The sequence below is a fragment of the Heteronotia binoei genome, chromosome 6 (assembly GCF_032191835.1).
Source record: "Heteronotia binoei isolate CCM8104 ecotype False Entrance Well chromosome 6, APGP_CSIRO_Hbin_v1, whole genome shotgun sequence".
Taxonomy (NCBI): domain Eukaryota; kingdom Metazoa; phylum Chordata; class Lepidosauria; order Squamata; family Gekkonidae; genus Heteronotia; species Heteronotia binoei.
Window position 1 is genome coordinate 122,949,457 of NC_083228.1, and position 21,232 is coordinate 122,970,688.

The following is a 21,232-nucleotide window of genomic DNA, read 5'->3' on the forward strand; positions in this document are numbered from 1 at the left end:
GAACAGGACAGGTTTCAATCATGTTTGTAACAGAGTAAGTATAGCACAAGGCCTTCCTACTTAAGAGGCTTTCTTGCTTTCCCAAGGTGAAAGATCAGAAGCTGTTGGAACCAACCCTGCTGAGTCCAAAGGTGTTTGTGGCTGTTTGCAATTTGGAAAAAAAAAATCTCTTTTGTTTAGGCGTTACAAGTGTAGTTTAATCGATCACTTTGTGCTTAGACCACACAGCATAATTATTATGCATAGCTTATGAAGACAAAACCTCCCAAAGATGTTGCATAGAAAATAGTTACAGTCCACTTACCTCCCTTATCATTAAAGTCCCCTCTCTTGAAATACTGCTAAAGGTATCAGTATGGGATTGTTCTAGGCTGTGGCTCGACACCATCCCTATGTTGTAGGCCTCGTTGTTTCCTGGCATTCCCGTTGGTCTGCAAAACATTAGCAGTCGGCATTTGTAACCATGAAAAAATTACCCTGTCTGGAGCAATGCTTTATGCAAAGAGACCATAACTTGACCATCCAGACCAAAAAGTAGGCTTCCCAATCCCCAGGTCCCAGACGGGGATCCCCCGGTTTTACAGGCTTCCCCCCTCCCCCAGCCAGCTGGCCGGCGGGGGAAGCCCCACCCCCACAGCCATCATGCACCACCATGAACGATTCCCATAGGGAATGATGGGGAATTGAGCCACTGGTATCGGGGGCTCGGGGGGGGCTGTTTTTTGAGATAGATGCACCAAATTTTCAGTATAGTATCTAGCGCCTCTCCCCAAAATACCTCCCAAGTTTCAAAAAGATTGGACCAGGGGGTCCAATTCTATGAGCCCCAAAAGAAGGTGCCCCTATCCTTCATTGTTTCCTATGAAAGGAAGGCATTTAAAAAGATGTGCAATCCCTTTAAATGTGATGGCCAGGGAGTTCAATGATGCTTGTCACACCCTTGCTCTTGGCTCCGCCCCAATGTCTCCTGGCCCCACCCCCAAAGTCCACAGATATTTCTTGAATTGGACTTGGCAACCCTACCAAAAAGTGACCTTAGAGATTCATGAATGTTCAGTAAAGAACAGGCAGAGGCAATTCCTTTTCTTAACTCTGAGTTCTCTGTCCCTTTCACCTTCATCATCCTCTGACTAAAAGCGAAATGAAATGTGACATGGGTCATAGCACTGCCACAGAAAACAGCAATTCGATGTCCAGTATCACTTAATAAGGGAAACAGTAGCATGGTCATGCCATTGTAAGTTTCTTCTTCTATCAGTCTGTGAAAACACATGAATTGACAAGGTCACATCATGGCTTTCCTTCAATAAATGTTGCAGGAAAAGGACAGGGAACTGGGATGCTGGGCTGACGTTCCCAGTGGCAGCCCCATGATCAGCACTATATCTACTTCTGCTGTAAGGCCCAGAGCACACTGTCGTCTTGCCCAGGGGGATGCTCTTACAAAATTTCCCTTTGGTGAGCTCAACCCACCTGACCAGTGACACTTCCAAGTACCTGCAGTGTGATCTTTCCTGGTCGTGTCAGGAGTTCTTATACTTTCAGCAGCTGCCACAATCACCTAGTGGTTTAATGACGCTCATGTCTTATGGTCACAGCCAGGCAATGTTCCCTCTAAGCTGCAGAGTCTTGTGAGCAAAAATTCTACCTTGTGAGCTACTGTCATTAAAGTTGTGAGCTACTGCATAAATTATTGTGCTCTGGGGTCATCCTTCCTGAGCTAAGACAAAAATGTGTGAGCTGAAGGCTAAAAATCATGCTATCTCAGTTTAGAGGGAACACTGGTCACAGGGTGAATCCCTCCCCTATCTTACTCCTCCACTGAACAAGGTGTATTTATTTACTAAGCCAAATATTTACACTCCACTTTTGCTTTCAGCTCAAGTTTGAAGCCTTCTTCCAATCGACAAAGTCCTCCCCCAAATTAAATTAAGTGGCTCTTCTGTTGGAGGAAGAGCCACTTAATTTGGAGGGAGGTTCCTTAGGCTGGGAGAAGGCTACTTGGAGGATAGTGGAATCCATCCCCCAAAACAGCCATCATTGCTTGACACAAGGAGGTATTTCTCGACGGCACAACCACAGTGACCGTATTTGTGAACATTACAAAGCCAATGTGTTTTTGATAGCAAGCCAAGATAATAAAGGCAAGATTGTAAGCAGCATTTACCATTTCTATGGGAAAGCGTCAAATCAGAAGCAATTGGGGGCATAACACGAAACTGCAACACAACTCATTTTTAACTACATTAAGCATCTTATAACCGTATCTGCCCAAACTTTATCTCCAGGCACTGGGAGGGGGCAACAAAAATAAGCATCAGCTGTACATTTTATGCCCAAAGGCAGCGGCTGACCTAGTTAAGGAAGTTTACAGAAAAACAGAGTGGAGAGTTTTCTTACAGTGGTCCCTGTACACTACGTTGCCAGTCTCTAGGATGCTACAGAATTGATAACAGTGTGACTGAGCAAATGGCATTTTAGTGGGTGCTTTGTCAAATATTAATAACCTGGCTGCAAAATAAAGCTGGGGTATCTCAGCTAGAAGTGGGGCGAAAAATCTTGGAGTTGCCTGGTCCTCAGGACTGCTTTACACACTGCATTCTGTACATTTATGCCTCAGGTGTTCTTGGTAACACATGCATTGTACAGGGATACTTGTGAGACTCTGTTATGGCCCTGTTCAGGGCTTTTTTTGTAGAAAAAGCCCAGCAGGAGCTCATTTGCATATTAGGCCACACTCCAACACTACCATTGCTTCACACAGGGCTTTTTTTGTAGAAAAAGCCCAACATGACCTCATTTGCATATTAGGCCACATCCCCAACATCACCATTGTTTCAAACAGGGCTTTTTTTGGTAGAAAAACCCATCATGAATTTCTTTCCATATTAGGCAGCACCCCTGATACCAAGCCAGATGGAACTGCATTCCTTTGCGTGTCTGCTTTATAAAACACCCTGTTTTTTATTTTAGCCTTCTCTATTAGCATGCTATTTGGCTTTTTTGGAACCTCTGCTATGGGGTGCCACAGTTTCACACTGCACACCACGGTTGGAATTTATTGGGTCCAAAATGTGTTTCTGTGGAGTGAACTTGGCCCAACGCCAAACGTTAACTGGTCTAATCTAATCTCAGATTAAACTAGTTAACATTCTGTCCCTATCACTGTGTAAAACAAACCGAATTATCCTATCACCACTTTGATTAAGCTGCTAGCAGGCTGGGTTAGCTTGGAATTCCTGATCCCATCAATGGGGGTGGATCCAGCCAGATTTTCCAATAATGAAAAATGGAGGAAGGATTTCTTCTGACTACCCAAAATGGTCATGCTGCACGGGATGGGAACTGCATGAATAAAGGTTGTGTGAGATGGGCTGCAACTTGGGTGAGACTGGTTGGATCTACCCCAATATGATTCTCATCGGTTCCAGTCAGTAAAGTCAGGGTCCTACAGGACTTAGTTGTACCCAACGACTTCAACATGAAAAACCAGACATTACTTGCAAGATGGTGCTCCTGCCAAAAACGACTTCGATGAATCAAGGTCTTCTTATGCAACCCGCCCCCCCATCATGTCCAATATTACCATGATGCTGTGTATTTTCACAGACCAGCAGTTGATGTAGCAGGAAAATACACAATCTGATGACATGCCATGAGTGATCCCACGTAAGCGGCAGAGCCAAATAAATGAGGAAACTCTTTTCAAACATCAGCCCCTTCAAACATCATGTACTGCTCCTCCTAAAGTTCAAACTATATTTAACCATAATAATTAGGGTTGCCAGATCCAACTCAGAAAATATCTGGGGGCTTTGGGGGTGGAGTTGAGAGACTATGGGGGTTATGTTCCCTATTTCCTTTGGTGATTGTCATCTTTTAGATCTTCTTTCATGGACTGATCAACCCTGGCACTAAACTTTGTTTCATTAGCACTAAATTTTGTGACAAAGAATCAAACTAAACATGACAGAGAACTTGTGGCCACCACAAGCTTTATGTTTCCATTTTAAAGCATCCTCCCCAATTACTTTTTTTGGGGAAAACTCCATGTAACACATTAGGATTGGGCCTTTGCGACATTTTAAAATCACTTTAAAATGGTGATGGAGAACTCATGGTGGCCACAACTTCTCCATCATGTTTTGTTGGGCTCAAAGACTTGAAACCATCTAAACTGACTGGATTTTGTAGTGTGTGATCTTAATTTTTACAATAGACAGGGATTTTTTTTGTAGCAGCAACTCCTTTGCATATTAGGCCACACTCCCCTGACGTAGCCAATCCTCCAAGAGCTTACAGCAGGCCTTGTAATAAGAGCCCTGTAAGTTCTTGGAGGACTGGCTACATCAGAGGTGTGTGGCCTAATATGCAAAGGAGTTCCTGCTACAAAAATACCCCCTGACAATAGATATATATATATATAATTTTAACATGTAAGGTTATTTAAAATTCAACTGTGGTAACCTTTTATTGTGTAACTCTTCTGAGGTTTTGATTTTGGGTTTTGCGTGTGGTTTATATTGAATGAACAGGCAGGGAAAGTCTAACAAGCCATTGTGCTTGATGGACTATTTCACTGAGAATAAAGACAGAATGATTGCAGAATTATCACAGATTTTAGCCTCACAAAAGCGTGCCTTACATAAGCCTTGGAATGTCACTGACAGGCACGGTGCCATCTTGCGTTTCGCTCTCCCCATCTTCTTCTTCCTCTTCACTACTGTCAGACTCCTCACTGGAGGAGGAGTAGTCAGTGACTTTCTTCAAAGGCCGGTTGGTTTCTTCAATGCGCAGTTCTCTCAGTTCTTTGGCTAAGGCAGTCAGATCCTACAAAGGGGGAAGGGGAAACGAAGAAGCCATCGTGAATGCCATTTACAAACAGAGGAGGGGTGGGAATGACACACATCTGACTGCAAGCTAATATTACAGAGCACGAAAGCAACGAAAAAGATACATCTACGGTATTCTTACAAACGTAGAACAAACGTCAGACAAAATAGCATGTAGCTTTTGTTCAAATAAAAAAAAAAATCAACTTTATGCTTGTTCAGAACTCAGCAGCCAACCTGTTGCTTGGCCAGGTATATATGTGTCCGTGTCCGTCTGCAATCTTCTATGTACACAAACGGCATAACAAGGATTGCTAAAAGCGCAGAGCTCAATCACTATCATAGTAAACTGGAAAACTGTGTTTTCTTTGAAGAATATTGCTGGCAATAAATCTTCCTGGCCATATTGTTTAACACAATTATTTGTGTGGATGCTCCTCTCATGTTGTAAGTCTCCTGCTCTCTACTGAAATGCAGGGCTTTTTCTGTAGCATATTAGGCTATACCCCCTTGATGTAGCCAATCTTTCGAAAGCTTACAGGCCTACAGTAAGCTCCTGGAAGATTGGCTACATCAGGGGTATGTGGTCTAATATGCAAAGGAAAGCCCGCTGCAAAAAAAGCCCTTCTGAAATGGCATTTATAGCAGGAGCTGAGAAGCTCATATGGGTAGTCCTGACTCATGGGGTGTGGTGCAGAAGTGAGGTAATGTGAAAGTGTAATGCTTAGATCCAGGCATGGAATTCTAGCAAGAGCATTCCAAAGGAGGATCTGAGCTATATCTATTGGCATCTCTTTCCCTCACCCCTTCTAAGCAGGCACTGGGTACAAGTATTTAAGGACCAGAACATAAGAGAAATTTCCTTACAATAAGAACAGTTTGACAACGGATTGAACTAGTGAGGAAAGTGGTCCTCCCTTTCTTGACAGAGGCTGAACAGATGTCTCTACATGGGATGCTCTGGCTTTGGATTTCCTGCATTGAGCAGGGTGTTGGAGGAGGTGGCCTTGGAGGCCCCTTCCAATTCTATATTCCTATATAATTTTTGAGATCCTGGTGGATTCTACAGATTATCTAGTTTTCTGTTTAGGCTTCTAGAGTCTCTGCAACAAGAAAACGATTTCATGAAAATTACATTTCACTGTCATTATAAAACGGCGGATTGTCACCAAGAAACTTGCATGCATGTCATGTTTCTATAGGTTTTAATTTGGCATCTTCTCTCCCAGCAGTCGCCAATTCTCTATGCATCATTCAAGAACCTGTGGGTCCTTGTTCATTTTTAGTAAGTTTCCTCTGGCTGGTAATGATAGAGCCCTAAAAATGGCATCCAAGTATAACATGATGCATAAAGCAATTGTTCAGAAACAGTGGCACAAAAGGAGCTCTTCATGTACAGCAGACGTACAGTACACATGAACTAACTTGTCAAGACCCACACGAATTTACTCATGCCCTGTGTAGATACAGACACTAACTACAGCAAATGTGGACATAACATACTCTGAAAATTCACTTTAAACGAACAACTGAACAACTGGAAGGGAGAACGAAAATGAACACAAAGAATTTTCAGTTTACTATGACACTGACTTTAGACTTCACATTTATAGTTCAACAGTGCTGTTTCAATACAAAGGGCACTGCAAGCGCCGTGTGGAAAGAAAACAGACTTCTTGTAATCTTACATGCTTTTATAGCAATGCAGGGGAAGCAGTAGGACGAAAAAAATAAGAAGCATGAGAGCTCTAATTAGAATGGGTTAGAAGAGACCGTAGCATCAGGCATGCACAGAATGAACAAAGCAATCGCAATAGTCAGTCTTACCATTTCTCCCTACATTAGTGACCGAGGTAGGCATCAGTGCATTCGGTCAGAGATAAAGGGTTAGGGAGAAAGAAACTTATTGAAAAAAAGGCTAATTTCCACATTTTTGTTTGTTCTTATGGCCATATTCTCTCTTTGCTGCATTCTGCAATTTCCCCAGTTTTGGTGGTAAGGAAAATGGTCCCAAAGATGTCCTTAAAAAGAAAACAAAAGCAAGCTTCCCTTCTGTCATGAGAAGAAATGGTGGCAAAACCAAGAGCCTCAGTCCAATTTTACCTTTATGGAATTACATTACACTCTGTGGAAACTATAATCGCTAAATGCCAGGCATGTATGATTTTTGTCATGAAGACTCATAATACCCCAAGCTTGGTTAAATAGCACCATGGTCAACAGTGGCTTTCAGTTTTGTTTAGACTGTGTGTCAGTTTAGTCTTTATCTTAACCTTTACGGGCAGAATATACATACAGTACTTTAATCTTGAAGAGAAGGTTGGTAAATATTACAACTGAAGAGTTTTCAGATGATTAATCACCTACTGGTTATGTCAAGTAATTAATCAACTGAATTTAAATAAATGTGAACAATGCCACAATTTTAATATAGATGCTTTTCAAGATGCAGAGAGAAAATGTGGCTTACAATTTAATAAACTGAAACTACAGCTCATTTAATTATTCACAGCTTAGGAAACAGTTGCTAAGAATAAGCAAAGATGCCTTTAAGCCAGGACAGGGAAACAGTTCCAGGTTTTGGAGGCACTGGGCAAAGAGCACCCAAGGAAGACCCTCCATTGTCTATCAGTATCTTCCCCTCCCTTCCTGTGCACCTGCACACATGCTCCCCCTCTGCCTGCATGTCCTTCCCCCATCTGCTTGTGAGCCTTCCCTCACCTACACTCACAGTCATTGGCATGGACCGCATGTCCTTTCCTCCACAACAGTGGGTGGTGCACCCAGCTCGGAGTGCCTCCGATATGGTTACCAGGAATGCTGCTTCTGTGTCCCAATAATATCTCCTCCCTAGAGCCACTGGGCAGCATGGGCAACCAGGAATGTGGATAGTGGAACATTCACAGTAACTGGCTGGGGGAAGACCACACTGTTGGTGAGCTGGCAGCAGCGGTCTCTGCCAGAAGCCATGGGCCCTGCCAACTGTTTAGTATCAGGGTATATTGATGCTAGACTTGAACTAGGGGTCCCCAAACTTGTTGAACTGTGAGCGCTTCTAGAATTTTGAAAACAGGAAGTGGGAACTGCAACAAAATGGCTTCCCTGGGGGCGGGAGGCAGTAATGAAGCCAGCTACAATATGGCTGTTATGAGGACTATGGCTAATCAGAAAATATCAGGAGGCTCCAAGCCAAGCTTCCTTCTATGATGGAAACAGCTGTTTCCAAATGGCTGCTTTTTGCCTCCTTAGCTCGTTTGAAGCATTTCCTGGTCCAGTGAGGTGGCAGAAGGCCAGGACTAGCTCTTTGCTTCAGGGAAGAGATGCTCTGGAGAACAAAGCATCTCAGTGGGTGCTATGGTACCCATAGGAACCACACTGAAGATAACTCCATTAAACTCTCAGCCCTCTTGATTAAAAATGGCTCTTTCCAGTCAAAACTGCCACTCACACATTAACCAACTGGAAATATTTAGTTGGTGCATTTTCATATCCCCAGTATCCTGTGGAAAGATAGGCGTTTCTTTTGTAAGCAAACATTACCTGAATAGAGTATTAAATGCCATCAAGTTGCAACTGACTCACTACAACCCCAAAGGGTTTTCTAGATAAGAGACATTCACAGGTGATTTGCCATTGACTTCCTGTCTGTAGCAACCTTGGACTTCCTTGATGGTTTCCCATCTAAAAACTAGCCAGAACCTACCCTGCTTAGCTTTTGAGATGTGATGAGATCAGGCACCCTGGGCCATTCAGGGCAGGGTGCATAGACAAAATTAAATCGCTCATGGACGTTTCAGGTTGCCCTAAACCAGGGCTCTTTTTCTAGCAGGAGCTCCTCTGCATATTAGACTATGCCCCCCTGATGAAGCCAATCCTCCAAGAGCTTAGAGGGCTCTTAGTACAGGGCCTACTGTAAGCTCCAGGAGGATTGGCTACATCAAGGGGGCATGGCCTAATATGCAGATGAGCTCCCACTAGAAAAAGAACCCTGCCCTAAACACTTGGCTTGTTTCTTTTGCAACGTGTGATTTGATCTTATATATATTTTTTTAAAAGTCTGGCCATTCTGTTTGGCAGTAAGACCTTATTTATTGTTGCTATGAAAAGATATACAGTCCATATATCATGCCCACAAGGAACTCAGTGAGGTAGCTCAGCAAACACAAAAAGCAGGACTTCAACCAAAAGAGGTGCCAACATGCACATGGTTTTGGGCAATCCATTCACACATGGACGGAAGTCACTCTGTGACTCCTCAAGTCTGCCATGAGGAGAAGCAGGGAACTTGCTCAGGTGCTAAATAGCTCCTAAAGACTAGATGGGCTGAATTAAGATACTCTGTGCCTTGGGGGTGTGCATAGATCTCTGGGGGAGAGTCTGATGCTGGAATTTCAAGACAAGTGAGTCACTCCTACATCTAAACACAGTGAACATGAACATATGAAGCTGACTTATACTGAATCAGACCCTCGGTCCATCAAAGTCAGTATTGTCTACTCAGACTGGCAGCGGCTCTCCAGGGTCTCAAGCTGAGGTTTTCCACACCTATTTACCTGAACCCTTTTTAGTTGGAGATGCCGAGGATTGAACCTGGGACCTTCTGCTTGCCAAGCAGATGCTCTACCACTGAGCCACTGTCCCTCCCATAAGAACATATGAAGCTGCCTTCTACTGAATCAGACCCCCCTCGGTCCATCAAAGTCAGTATTGTCCATTCAGGCTGGCAGCGGCTCTCCAGAGTCTTAAGCTGAGGTTTTCCACACCTATTTACCTGAACCCTTTTTAGTTGGAGATGCCGGGGATTGAATCTGGGACCTTCTGCTTGCCAAGCAGATGCTCTACCACTGAGCCACCGTCCCTCCCCCAATTTCCCCCAGTGAAAATTCATTAAATAAACTACATGTGCCTTGATAATATAAAGACACTCTCTCCCTCCCCTAAACTGAACCAAATAAGACATCCGTCTTCTATAAAGAGCTGCCCCAAAAGCATGTTTCTGAGGTCTCCAAAACATCCACCACCAGAGAAGAATGAATCAATCATTCTACTGTCTAGGGAAAACAGGAGGACAACTGCCAGGTGGTCACCTCAGTGAGGAAAGTGTGTGAAGATGGGAGCTTCCCAGAATATAATAAATCTTGAAATTGGTACAGATTCAAGGGTTTGGCTTTGGAGCCACTTCTATGAATAGTTATTCACAGATCAAATGACTGACACAAACGGGGCTAAACTGGTGTGACCATAGATTATTGGAACTGCATTCACTTGTTTATCCAGGTATGAATTCCAGTAACATCCTTCTTATTTGCTCTGCCATCTTTGCCATCGCTCCCAGCTTCCAACATTTTCATTAGGTAAATTTATTTCTGAAATAATGGTAATGACAAAGATAACAGAAGAGGATAATTCATTGCAGAAAAACTTCACTGGAAGTGGGCTGTGAATGAAACCCACCATGGCAGGGCAGTGAGATGTTGAAGAGATTGAGACAAAGGGGCCTCTGGTTTGGAAACCCAGTCTGGGACACCTCTAGTGTCCGCTTTTATGAGCCTTGGGTTTGCCTTGGGGCATAAGAAGAGATATGAAGAGCCCTGTGGTACAGAGTGGTAAGCTGCAGTACTGCAGTCCGAGCTCCCTGCTCACAACCTGAGTTCGATCCCAGTGGAAGCTGGTTCAGGTAGATGGCTCAAGGTTGACTCAGCCTTCCATCCTTCCGAGGTCAGTGAAATGAGTACCCAGCTTGCTGGGAGTAAAGTGTAGATGACTGGAGAAGGCAATGGCAAACCACCCTGTAAAAAAATCTGCCATGAAAACGTTGTGATGCGACATCACCCCAGAGTCAGAAACAACTGGTGCTCACACAGGGGACTACTTTTACCTTTATAGGGAGAGATGGGGGTCCATAGTCACCCCTGACTGTCTCCTCCATTCACAAGAATGCTCACTCTTGCTCTGTGCCTGGAACCAAACCTGGCTCATGCAAAGGTGATTTAAAGGAGAAGATTCCAGGGGTGTGCCTGCCCAGTAAGGACCCGCTCTCCAGTCCAACCTGCTTGCTCCTTGCACAAGACAGCAGGCATCTCAAGTAACTGAGAGTGGATGAGACTGCCTTTGCTGCCCACCCCCGTCCATTAGTGGCTGCAGCTGGAGGCCCCTGCCTGCCCTCCAATGTGAATGGCAGCCATGGCTCTTTAAAGGGCCATTTTGAAGCTGGCAGCCCCACCAGAAGTATTCCTGCTCTTCCACTTGGGCACAGCCTTGCCATATTTGTCTGTGAATGAGGGCAGGGAACAGTACCAGCTGCCAGAGAGGGGCCTGTGCTCTTCTCTTCCCCCAGCCTGCCAGAAAGTTAGACAGCATTGGAGTCACACCTGAACACAGACCCAGAAGGAAACCAAATGGCTCTTTCAGACCAGATAGCTCTACAGGGGCTGCTTGGCTGGAATTTGGCCAGTAACAACAGATGTAGGCTTGCCTGTTACCTTTTCTGCTGGGTCCAAGCCAGCAGCACAGGAGGTGGTGACGGATGAGCCTAGACCCAATGTTACTGGGCTGGATCTGAGCTGAGCAGCCCCTGTGATGGTACTGAAAGCCAGTTTGGTTTAGTGGTTAAATGCACGGACCTCTTATCTAGGAGAATCAGGTTTGGTTCCCCACTCCTCCACTTGCAGCTGCTGGAATGACCTTGGGTCAGTCATAGCTCTTGCAGGAGTTGTTCTTGAAAGAGCAGCTTCTGTGAAAGCTCTCTCAGCCCCACCTGCCTCACTGGGTGTCTGTTGCAGGGGAGGAGAAGGTAAAGGAGATTGTGACTGCTCTGAGATTCAGAGTATAGAGTGAGATATAAATCCAATATCTTCTTCTTCTACTGTGCAGCCCCTACGATAACAGACTGGGCTTACTCCTGGCTGCCGGTACACCTCCACAACAGTGGTCCACCAGGAAATTTCCCAGGTTGCTAAACGTCCAACCCACATCTGAAAACCGCTAATATCTAACCCCATCACTTGTGATGGAGGGAAGTACCACCAAGTGCGGCTGACTTATGCAACCCCACAGAGTTTCCAAAGCAAGAGACGAACAGAGGTAGTTTGCCATTGCCTGCTTCTGCATAGCAACCCTGGACTTCTTTGGTAGTCTCCCACCACCAAGTGCTAATCAAGGTCAACCCTACTTAACTTCCAGGATCGGGCTAGGGTGGGCTATCCAGGTCAGAGCAGTCTGATCGTGGCTGATCAGCAAGTGTTCAAAGACTAATCGCAATGATAACAGACTAGCCTCTAAAGCAAAAATTTAGTGTTTCCCCATCGCGGTACTGCTCCATTTTTTATGATTAAAGAGAGAATATGGTCTTCAAGAGTTTGTTTCTACTGCTAACCAACTTTGTGATTAACAGTTGGCCAAATCCAAGAAAATATTTTCATCACTGCCAAATCAGTTCCTATGGTTTTAATTGTTTCCCCCCCTAAAATGAAAAGAAGGCCCAATTAAGATTCAGACAACACAAAGACATTTATATTGTACACTTCAAAGTCCAATAATTAGTGACTCATTTATTCTGCTTGGATTGTTTCCACTTTCCTAAAGCAGAACATCATACTTCTTTTGAAACTGTTACCTCCTCAACACCACCTTTACATCAAAAGCTAGGTAGTGAAGACATGGACTTCTCAATCGTAATTTTTAAAGTTATCATAGTTGTAGGTATAGAATATATAATTACTATTCCTGCTCATTAGGGGAAGACAGGAGAGACAGAAAAACTTCAAGTAGGCCTGAATGTTTAACGTCTTAAGGTTCTAGTTCTCCATGAACAACTAGTATTACACACAGCATAGTATATTTACTTTAGAGAGCAGGAAGTTATGGGATATTTGTGTGTTTAGAATACAATACAACCTAGAGTGCCAGTGTGGTATTAGTGGCGGTGACTCTAATCTAGAGAACTGTGTCTGATTCTGCACACCTCCATATGAAGCCAGCTGGGCAACCTCAGGTAGTTACAGCTCTCAGAGCTCTCTCAGCCCCCCAAAATAAGTCTAGTTTGCCACCTAGTGGTGCATAACACTAAAAAGAGGTAATACTTCATAAAGCCAGGCAATTTTAGGATCTCCTAGCTATACCATACAATGCTCCTTGTATTAGAAAACATTTTCTCATCTAGAACATTAATATTATACATTATGTTATATATAAATTATTGAATATATTTTATTTTAGAGAACGTTTTTCCATGTAGGATGCTAGAATGCCAGGGAGAAGGCCATGCTAGATTGTACACATTCAAAGATTATTTTTGTTATTGTTGTGGGTGATGGGGGCAATGATGCTATATGATTTTTCAGAACATGTAACTACTTGATGTTACTACTTGACAAAGGTAAACAGGCCAAACCTAAAAGGAAGAGAAGTTCTCTCATTGGAGCAAGTATTCTAGCATCTCCTTCTACCCACCTTTCTTCAAGGAGCAAGACAAAAAAGGAAATGGAGAGAAAGGTATTCCAGTCTCTAACTCCCAGACACCAGAAAGGCCAAGAACTGGACACATCAGGGAGAGTGTGAGAAAAATAGTTCCAGCCTCCTGCACAAAAATGTCTATCTATTGCTGCCTGGCTTCCTCTGAAGGAGTTCTGGTGGAAAGAGAGATCAAGATTGGGGAGTACCAGCAAGAGCAGACGGCCTCCCGTCACCAAGATCCTCCCCTGCTGATTCAGATAGCATGATTTAGAGAAGCGGTGAATGGTGTATGGGCTTACCAGTAGACCGCTTAGCCTTTGAGCTCTACAAAATGGCCAAGCATCACCCAACATTCATCATTCAGAATTGCTATCAATGAGGGTGGGAGGAAATGGGGTTCCAGTTAAGCTGAAATGTTTTTTAGACTTATTAGGACACTGGCTTGGTTGCCTCATGGATCAGCAGCATAGATTAAATGGCAAGGTCCAGCCTTTGTGAAAAAAAACAAATGGATTCTGGTGGATTTAATACCCACCCACCCATCTTTTTTAAAAGTTTTATTTAAAAAGAATTGGGTGGTGCTGAAATCTTCCAACAAGATTTCAATACTAGTACAGTGCATGATGGGCTCTTTGCTTCTAATACAAGAGAAAGACAGTATAAATTATTCCTATGAGGAACACAGTATCACTGGAGGAATCAACAGCGATGATATCAAACCTCTTTGGCAAGCATAACATGCCATGCCCAAAGTTATGAGAGACTGTCACTCTAGTGGAGGACAGCAGCACAGATGTATCACTTAGGGCTGTGCAAAAACTTTTTTATATATTGAACCCCCAAAATATTGGCATTTTCTGATATTCCTGAATCCCAATACCAGTATGGCATTAGGATTTGGGATTTTTTGGAAATCCCAAATTTCCAGGCCCATTATACCTTATAGGGGCTATTCTAGTTAATGATCTAGAACGTAAGAATATAAGAGAAGCCATGTTGGATCAGGCCAGTGGCCCATCCAATCCAACACTCAGTGTCACACAGTGACCAAAAAAACCAGGTGCCATCAGGAGGTCAGTGGGTCCCCACAGGATATAATGGGGAATCGATCCAGGGTTATCTGGGGGAGCTGGGTTATTTTAGGTAGAGGCACCAAATTTGCAGCATAGCTGCTGGTGCCTCTTCCCTCCAAACCACCCATGTTTCAAACAGACTGGACCAGGGGGTCCACTTCTTTGGGTCCTCATAAAAGGAGCCCCCATCCTCCATTATTTTAATGGAGAGGGAAAAGGCATTTAAAGGGCTTGCATCCTTTTCAAGGCCTTCTCCAAACTGCAACCCCTTTAGACACACTTTAACTTTAGCTATCTGGTTGTCCTGAAAAATTCCAAATTTTGGGGGGGGGTTTGGGGGCTTGGCTATTTTGGATAACTGAAAAAATTCTTCAGTATATATTTGGCTGAAAGAATATATATCTTTTTGGCTTGAATATAGTCAAATGCACACCTCTAGTACCACTCCACATTGGTGTTTTTGCCTGTAGCATATTGAGAAATTTAGCTCTATGGAGGCAAGCAGGAATATAGCCCCAACTCCATGCCACAACCAGATTCACTAGGCCCTCTTGCTCCTCGCAAGCTCTGGTTGCCCATAACAATTGTGAAACCCTTTAAAAAGGTTGACTGTCCAGTTTATTGATCCTGGGGGCAAAGATCTCTGCATGCACACTAGAGAGATCCTGCTCAGGATTCTGAAAGGGGTCAGCAGAGCCAACAGCATACAAAATCCAACATAATTTCCATTAAGAGAGAGATCTGCTGGTCCATAAGAGCAAAAATAGTAGCGCTGGAAGTGGTCCTTAGTATTCTGCAGCTTCTGCTAGAAGAAATAAATTATCAGGGAGGGCAGCACTATGCTAAATACCACTCTAAGAGTCTGTCAATAACAACCACCAAGATAATAAGAACCACCAAGGTTTTTTATACTGTACATTCTTTTAAGGTGACAAGATTTTCAATTCTTTGATGAGCCTACTCCAGGGCTTTTTTTTGTAACAGGAACTCCTTTGCATATTAGGCCACACACCCCTAATGTAGCCAATCCTCCCGAGCTTACAGGGCTGTAAGTACAGGGCCTACTATAAGCTCTTGGAGGACTGGCTACATCAGGGGGGTGTAGCTTAATAAGCAAAGGAGTTCTGGCTACAAAAAAAGCCCTGCCCTACTCTCTTATTGAGATGAAGAGCTTTGTATGACCACCCATGGCTTCTTCAGCCTGGGAATCTATATTAAAGAAAAATGGTCTCTCCTCATATGCAGTCCAGACTAAGACAAAGGGGAAATCCTGCAGCTCTGTTCCACTCACAGTGGTGCCTTTCTTTGGCCTAAGGACTCCCTCTGAGACAAGTGATGTTTCTCCAAGTGGAACAGCTTCCTGCATCAGAAGAAAGCTGCTTCAATTGGAAGACAGGTATTTTGCTAGCGGACCAAAGTGGTAAGGCGCATCCCAAAACACCTAGCCATTACCCACTTGCAGAAAAGATACAAAAGAAACCACCATTTTGACAGAAATGTACCTACCAGTGGAGACATATATCTCCACTGTTAGAAACTGAAACCTGTTCAAATACATGACGTTAATAAATGAGGCTAGAACTCCCCCTCCCCCAACAATTTAGCCTGGGCACCTGAAAATGTCAAAATGCAGTGCATAAAACAATGCTGGCATCTAAAAATGTACAGATTTTCCCACACTAGACAGGTTATCAGGGAGTGACCAGTGAAGTATTTTCAAGACCATTCATCATCCCTTAACAGAACTGAATGCAATCCTAATGCTTGTCATGTTTCATTAGTTGCAAGGTCAATGCTTTTAAATGCACAAACCTCTTCTGAAATATTAACACAGCATTTTAAACACCGGAAGGGAACATGGCTGCCAGACCCCATCCAGAGGAGTGCCACTTCTGAGCCTTGGACGTAAAATTGGAGGCAAGAAGGGGAACACTGATTAATAGGCACGCTAAGCTAGCCCTACCCCTACAGAGCTTAACAAAATCCACATACAGACTGTTACCAGAGGCAGGGCTAGATGAAGACATGCTGAGGCCTTGAACTCTGGTACATTTATGACATGGTTGGCACCACCCCAAAATGGTAATGGAGTCAGTACTTTTGTATTAAGATGCTCCTTATGATCTGGGGCCCTAAACTCCAGCTTCCTTAGCTTGGCCAGTTTGGTGTAGTGGTGAAGTGTGCGGACTCTTATCTGGGAGAACCGGGTTTGATTCCCTGCTCCTCCACTTGCACCTGCTGGAATGGCCTTGGGTTAGCCATAGCTCTCGCAGAGTTGTCCTTGAAAGGGCAGCTTCTGTGAGAGCTCTCTCAGCCCCACCCACCTCACAGGGTGTCTGTTGTGGGGGAGAAAGGTAAAGGAGATTGTAAGCCGCTCTGAGACTCTGATTCAGAGAAGGATAGGGTATAAATCTGCGGTCTTCTTCTTGGCCACAAATCAAACTCTGTCCAATCACTCTGGTCTGAAGGGATATTTTTCAACCAATGGCTGCCGCTTGCAGATAGTGTTGAAGCAGCTCAGCCTGCAGGGTGGTACCTCTGTACAGCAGCCAAGCTGTCCACTAACAAGAGTTGGTGGCGAAAGAAGGCTTCTCCATAGGATGGCCCATTCCAAGCCCCGTGCTAAATACACCCTCAAGCAGCAGCCGTTATAAGCCACCTCCTCGCTCCCGGTTGTGGTACAGAGGCTGGGACCAGAACGACCCAGGCAAGGCCGCCACCTTGTGGCTGCTTGTTTGTGTGCACTCACTTGAAGGATATATTTTCATTCCTAGCAGAAGGGAGAGGCAGCTGCCTGTTGAGTGGGCAGGCCAAGAACTAATGGAAGAAAGGAGTCAGTGACTGGGGGCATTTCTTCTGTTTCTCAACAGGTAATCCTTTCATCACCACCTCCTCACTTGCTTGAAACAAAAAAAGTCCAGAGGCCCATTTCAGGCTGCAAAGCGCTTTCTTCTCCAACAGATGTTGGCAACAGAAATGGTGGCAGCAGCAATGGACTGGCCAGTGTCTACGACATACGTCAGCACTGGATTTGCTCATGCTAGAGTTACTTATGCCGAAGAGAGAGTGCAGGGCAGTTGCCATTATCCGCTTTTTAACACCCAACTCCATGTGGCCCATGAGCGGCAGAACGATCTTCTGCAACGGTTTGTTGAATAGTAATCTGAAGATTAAACCCTTCCAAACAAACAAACAAAAAAAGCATTCCCACAAATGTAATGTGATTGGCTACTCGCTCCAAAGGCAGCTTCCAACCAGTTCCTACCCAAATGCACAAAATCTGTGGTGGGCGAAAAATACACCAGATTCCAGCCTTTGCAGTGGATGGGGCCTCATGCAGCTGCTACCAGTGACTGCTTCCAGTGGATAAGTTTTGAGCTCCACAACAAATTCTCCAACATTTCAGCTTTGCCACAAGTCCATCCATTCAGAACGCAATGCAAAACAATGATAGCCCCATAACCCCCTATCTCCCCAGCATGCAACTGACCTTAGGCTGGAGAAAGTTCTTCCAGCCTAAGGAGCCTTTGGTGAATATTTAACTGGCTCTTGTATAGGAGGATAGTTTTGCTGAGTGAATGGGTGGGGTACAGGCCAGCGTGGGCTGATTTCCCAGCAGAAGCAGCTGTGCGCAGAGGGAGCCCTGTATAAACCATGGTGTGTATCGTTGGTTTTTAGCTGTTTGGAAATGGCCTTAAGCAGCGGAAAGAGTGCAGCATAAATCTTTTAAAAAAACTGTTTACATAAAATATAAATATCCTGTTTAAAGAGGGGCTGTCCAAGAATTATTATTCACTTCTACATGCAATTTGTCGTTTGGCTCTGATAAAAGCAGTCTGCACATCAGTATCCAGCCTCTCTTCCCCATCCAGCAACCTCAATGTAAAATGCTGATATTGCAACCGGAAGGGCCGGGGACTGACCAAGCCCGCAACACATTTTATTTTAAAATGTCTTAAAAACCTAATTCTGAGAGTGCTGGGATTTCGTATTACCATAAGCCTTCCGATGGGAGTCCCCTGTGAGGCATGTATACAATCATTTTAATTGGACCTTCCTGTCATGCGACGGGTTCTCCATTAGAAAAAGCTCAGTGGCATGGATTTTATTCAGTCCCGATGTCCATTACAAAAATTTCTTTCCTTAATCCTAGATATTCTCTGCATTTTTAATTTTTTTGCACACAGGACCCTCTATTTGCACAGATCCAGGGTCGCTGTTCTGGCGGCTTAAATACAAGCCTGTGGATTCTTTGATGCTCAGCACGGAATACATGAAAAGCTTCACACCTCCTCTATAGCCCGTCCCTCTTTCTCCTGTTGGGAGGTCCCTGTGCTTCTCGCAGTGCCACCTTTTCAAATGTCAGCAACCAAGAAAATATGGCTTGAGGTTAAAACGCTAACTAGTCACCCCTGCAAAGGAATGACCAACTGAGAAAAGATATCACTAACCTCATCTATTGCTTTCTTATAGCTCTGGGAGTAAGGGAAGATTAATCAGCATCAGAGGAAACAGATGAGGACAGGAAAGTGCCAGAGGAAAGGCAAGCAGGTTAGAAATAAAATCAAAAGTGTTAGCGCAGTATAAAGGGAAGAAGAAAACATCCACAAAAACAGCAAATACACAATCAAAAGAGAGTAAGTGGCAGTTCTTCCCAGGCCCTCTTGCCATACAGATGTACAAAATGTTAAACATAAAAATCAAACCAGGGAGAAACGTGTGGGATGAGTTTGTCATGTGTCCTTGTGAATCTTATGATAGTGCTGTAAAAACCCACCTGGCTAGAGCTGGTATCGGCAAGGACAGGTGGCAGCTATTTTTTGACCCTCTGCCCGCTAGACTTGGGGAAAGGGATGTGCCACTAACACTCCCCCATGCCTGCCACTGATCAGAAAGCAGGACACTGTCTGAGAAACAGGAGGTATTCCTCCTCTGCTGATGGAACTGGCTTGGGAATCTCTGCTCCTAACGTTCCGCTTTGCTGACTCTCAAATCCCTGAATCTTACCCAGGGCTTTTTTTGGTAGCAGGAACTCCTTTGCATATTAATCCACACCAGGGTGGAATTCTAGCAGGAACTCCTTTGCATATTAGGCCACACACCCCTGATGTAGCCAATCCTCAAAGAGCTAACAAAAAACAGCCTTGTAATCTCTTGGAGGACTGACTACATCAGGGGTGTGTGGCCTAATATGTAAAGGAGCTCCTGCTAGAATTCCACCTCTGGGCCACACCTCCTCTTATGTAGCCCCAAGAACTTACAGGGCTCTTATTACTGGGCCTAGTGTAAGCTCTTGGAGGATTGGGTATCTCAGGGCTGTATGGCCTAATATGCAAAGGAGCTCCCGCTACAAAAAAAGCCCTGCTCTTACCCATCACCAGCTTGCCTAGCAATTTGAGTCCCCAAACATGACCTAGTACTCCATTCTACTTTATGCTGTTTCCTTGGGAACACATCTAAGTTATCTGCTAAGCCTAATGCTTCCTTCTCAAGTGAACTAGGCCCTCACCTGCCTCTGAATGGCAGATTCTTTTCTCTAAAACCAGAGTCTTAAGTCTCTTGCCTATCTAAGGACTGTGATCTTTAAGCTATTGGTGGCTCTTGAGAAACATGCACAAAAACCAGGCCATTGTGTCTCTTCCAACAGCAATGCCTGCCCATCAGCAGCTGTGTGCCAAGTTGGCCCTCTCTAGGGGACTATCTGTGGAGCAGCGGAAGGTGAACCTTTCCTCAGCAAAAGGATGACCTTTTGTGATAGTGAATGTCCACAGAGTACTGGCCAGAGCCTACAAAACGCTTAGACATATGGATTAACTTCAAATAAAAACAGCCTCAAATCCCAGTCATGAACTAATCCCATTCCTGCACTGCAGCTACCTCAAATCCCAAATTTCTTTAGCTGTTTCTGTCTCCTTTGGTCTATTTCTACATCTGAGACAGAATCAGGGTGGGGGAATACACAGCGTTTGGCTCTTTTTTCCCTTATGGGGAGGGTTTTTATCCAAACCAAGCAAAAACACTTCTGAAGGCAGCATTCAGTTACAAAACACATTTAAGACTCACAGCAGGTCGGCTGGGCCTCGTCAGGTCCTTGCCCTCTTCCTGTTTTATCTTAGCTGGCTCATGAGAGAGAATGGGTGACCCTTCGGGCTTGGTGTTTCCTGGGCAAAGAGCAGAGCGTGGACAAATGGGATTAAAGTCTCTCTCTTCCCTCTGCCCTCCAACAACAAAACAAGGGAGAAAAAAGCAAAGCAAAGCTGTGTTTCAGAGAAGTGCACTCTCCCCCCCCCTTTGCTTCAAGAACCATTGTAAGCTTCTCTTTTAAAAAAAACCCTGTAAGGACTTCAGCTTTAGGCAAATTGCACTGGTCCAATGCAAAATCCAAACTCAAAAACCATGTAATGCTTTTTATGAGAACCAGTGAAGCGAACACAAAACAATGTGCAAGCTTCTAAGTACTTCAGAACTTTTCATCAGGCTAACAAGGGGATGTGGAGGAGGGCAGGAAAGACTGTAGGCCCTGATCTTAAGGCCTGTTCTTGCCATCCTGTGTCGAATCTGCCAGGCAGATTTTGAAAATGATGCAATTCAAAGTACTACCAGTATCTCTCTACTTCAGCACCATTTGCAATTTTCCCTGTAACTTAGTTCTCAGAGAGGTTATATGGCCTACAACTGAAGTTGTAGGCTTGCATAATTAAATGCTCCTCCATACAGTATAAAAATCCCTGCTCATAGAAAACCAGCTTGCTAAGGAAAAGGCCAGCCTAGCCCTCTAACCTTGACATACTATTATTCTATATGGAAGGGTTTTTCTGGTGTTATTGTTCATATGATGAACATTCAGTCATGGCTGAACCTTCCTTGTCTGAA

At 44.3% G+C, this 21,232-nt stretch overlaps 1 protein-coding gene across 5 annotated transcripts in view; it reads right to left on the reverse strand.

Annotated features, from left to right (window-relative positions):
- TNIK (TRAF2 and NCK interacting kinase) overlaps positions 1–21,232 on the reverse strand; it is a 373,221-nt gene that overhangs the window by 28,495 nt on the left and 323,494 nt on the right. For all 5 annotated transcript variants that reach the window (XM_060242507.1, XM_060242505.1, XM_060242506.1 and 2 more), the window contains 3 exons: positions 20,423–20,520; positions 4,646–4,830; positions 305–431 (listed from right to left, as the gene is read on the reverse strand). In XM_060242507.1, coding sequence (XP_060098490.1) covers positions 305–431; positions 4,646–4,830; positions 20,423–20,520 — 410 coding nt within the window. The remainder of the gene's footprint in view (positions 1–304; positions 432–4,645; positions 4,831–20,422; positions 20,521–21,232) is intronic.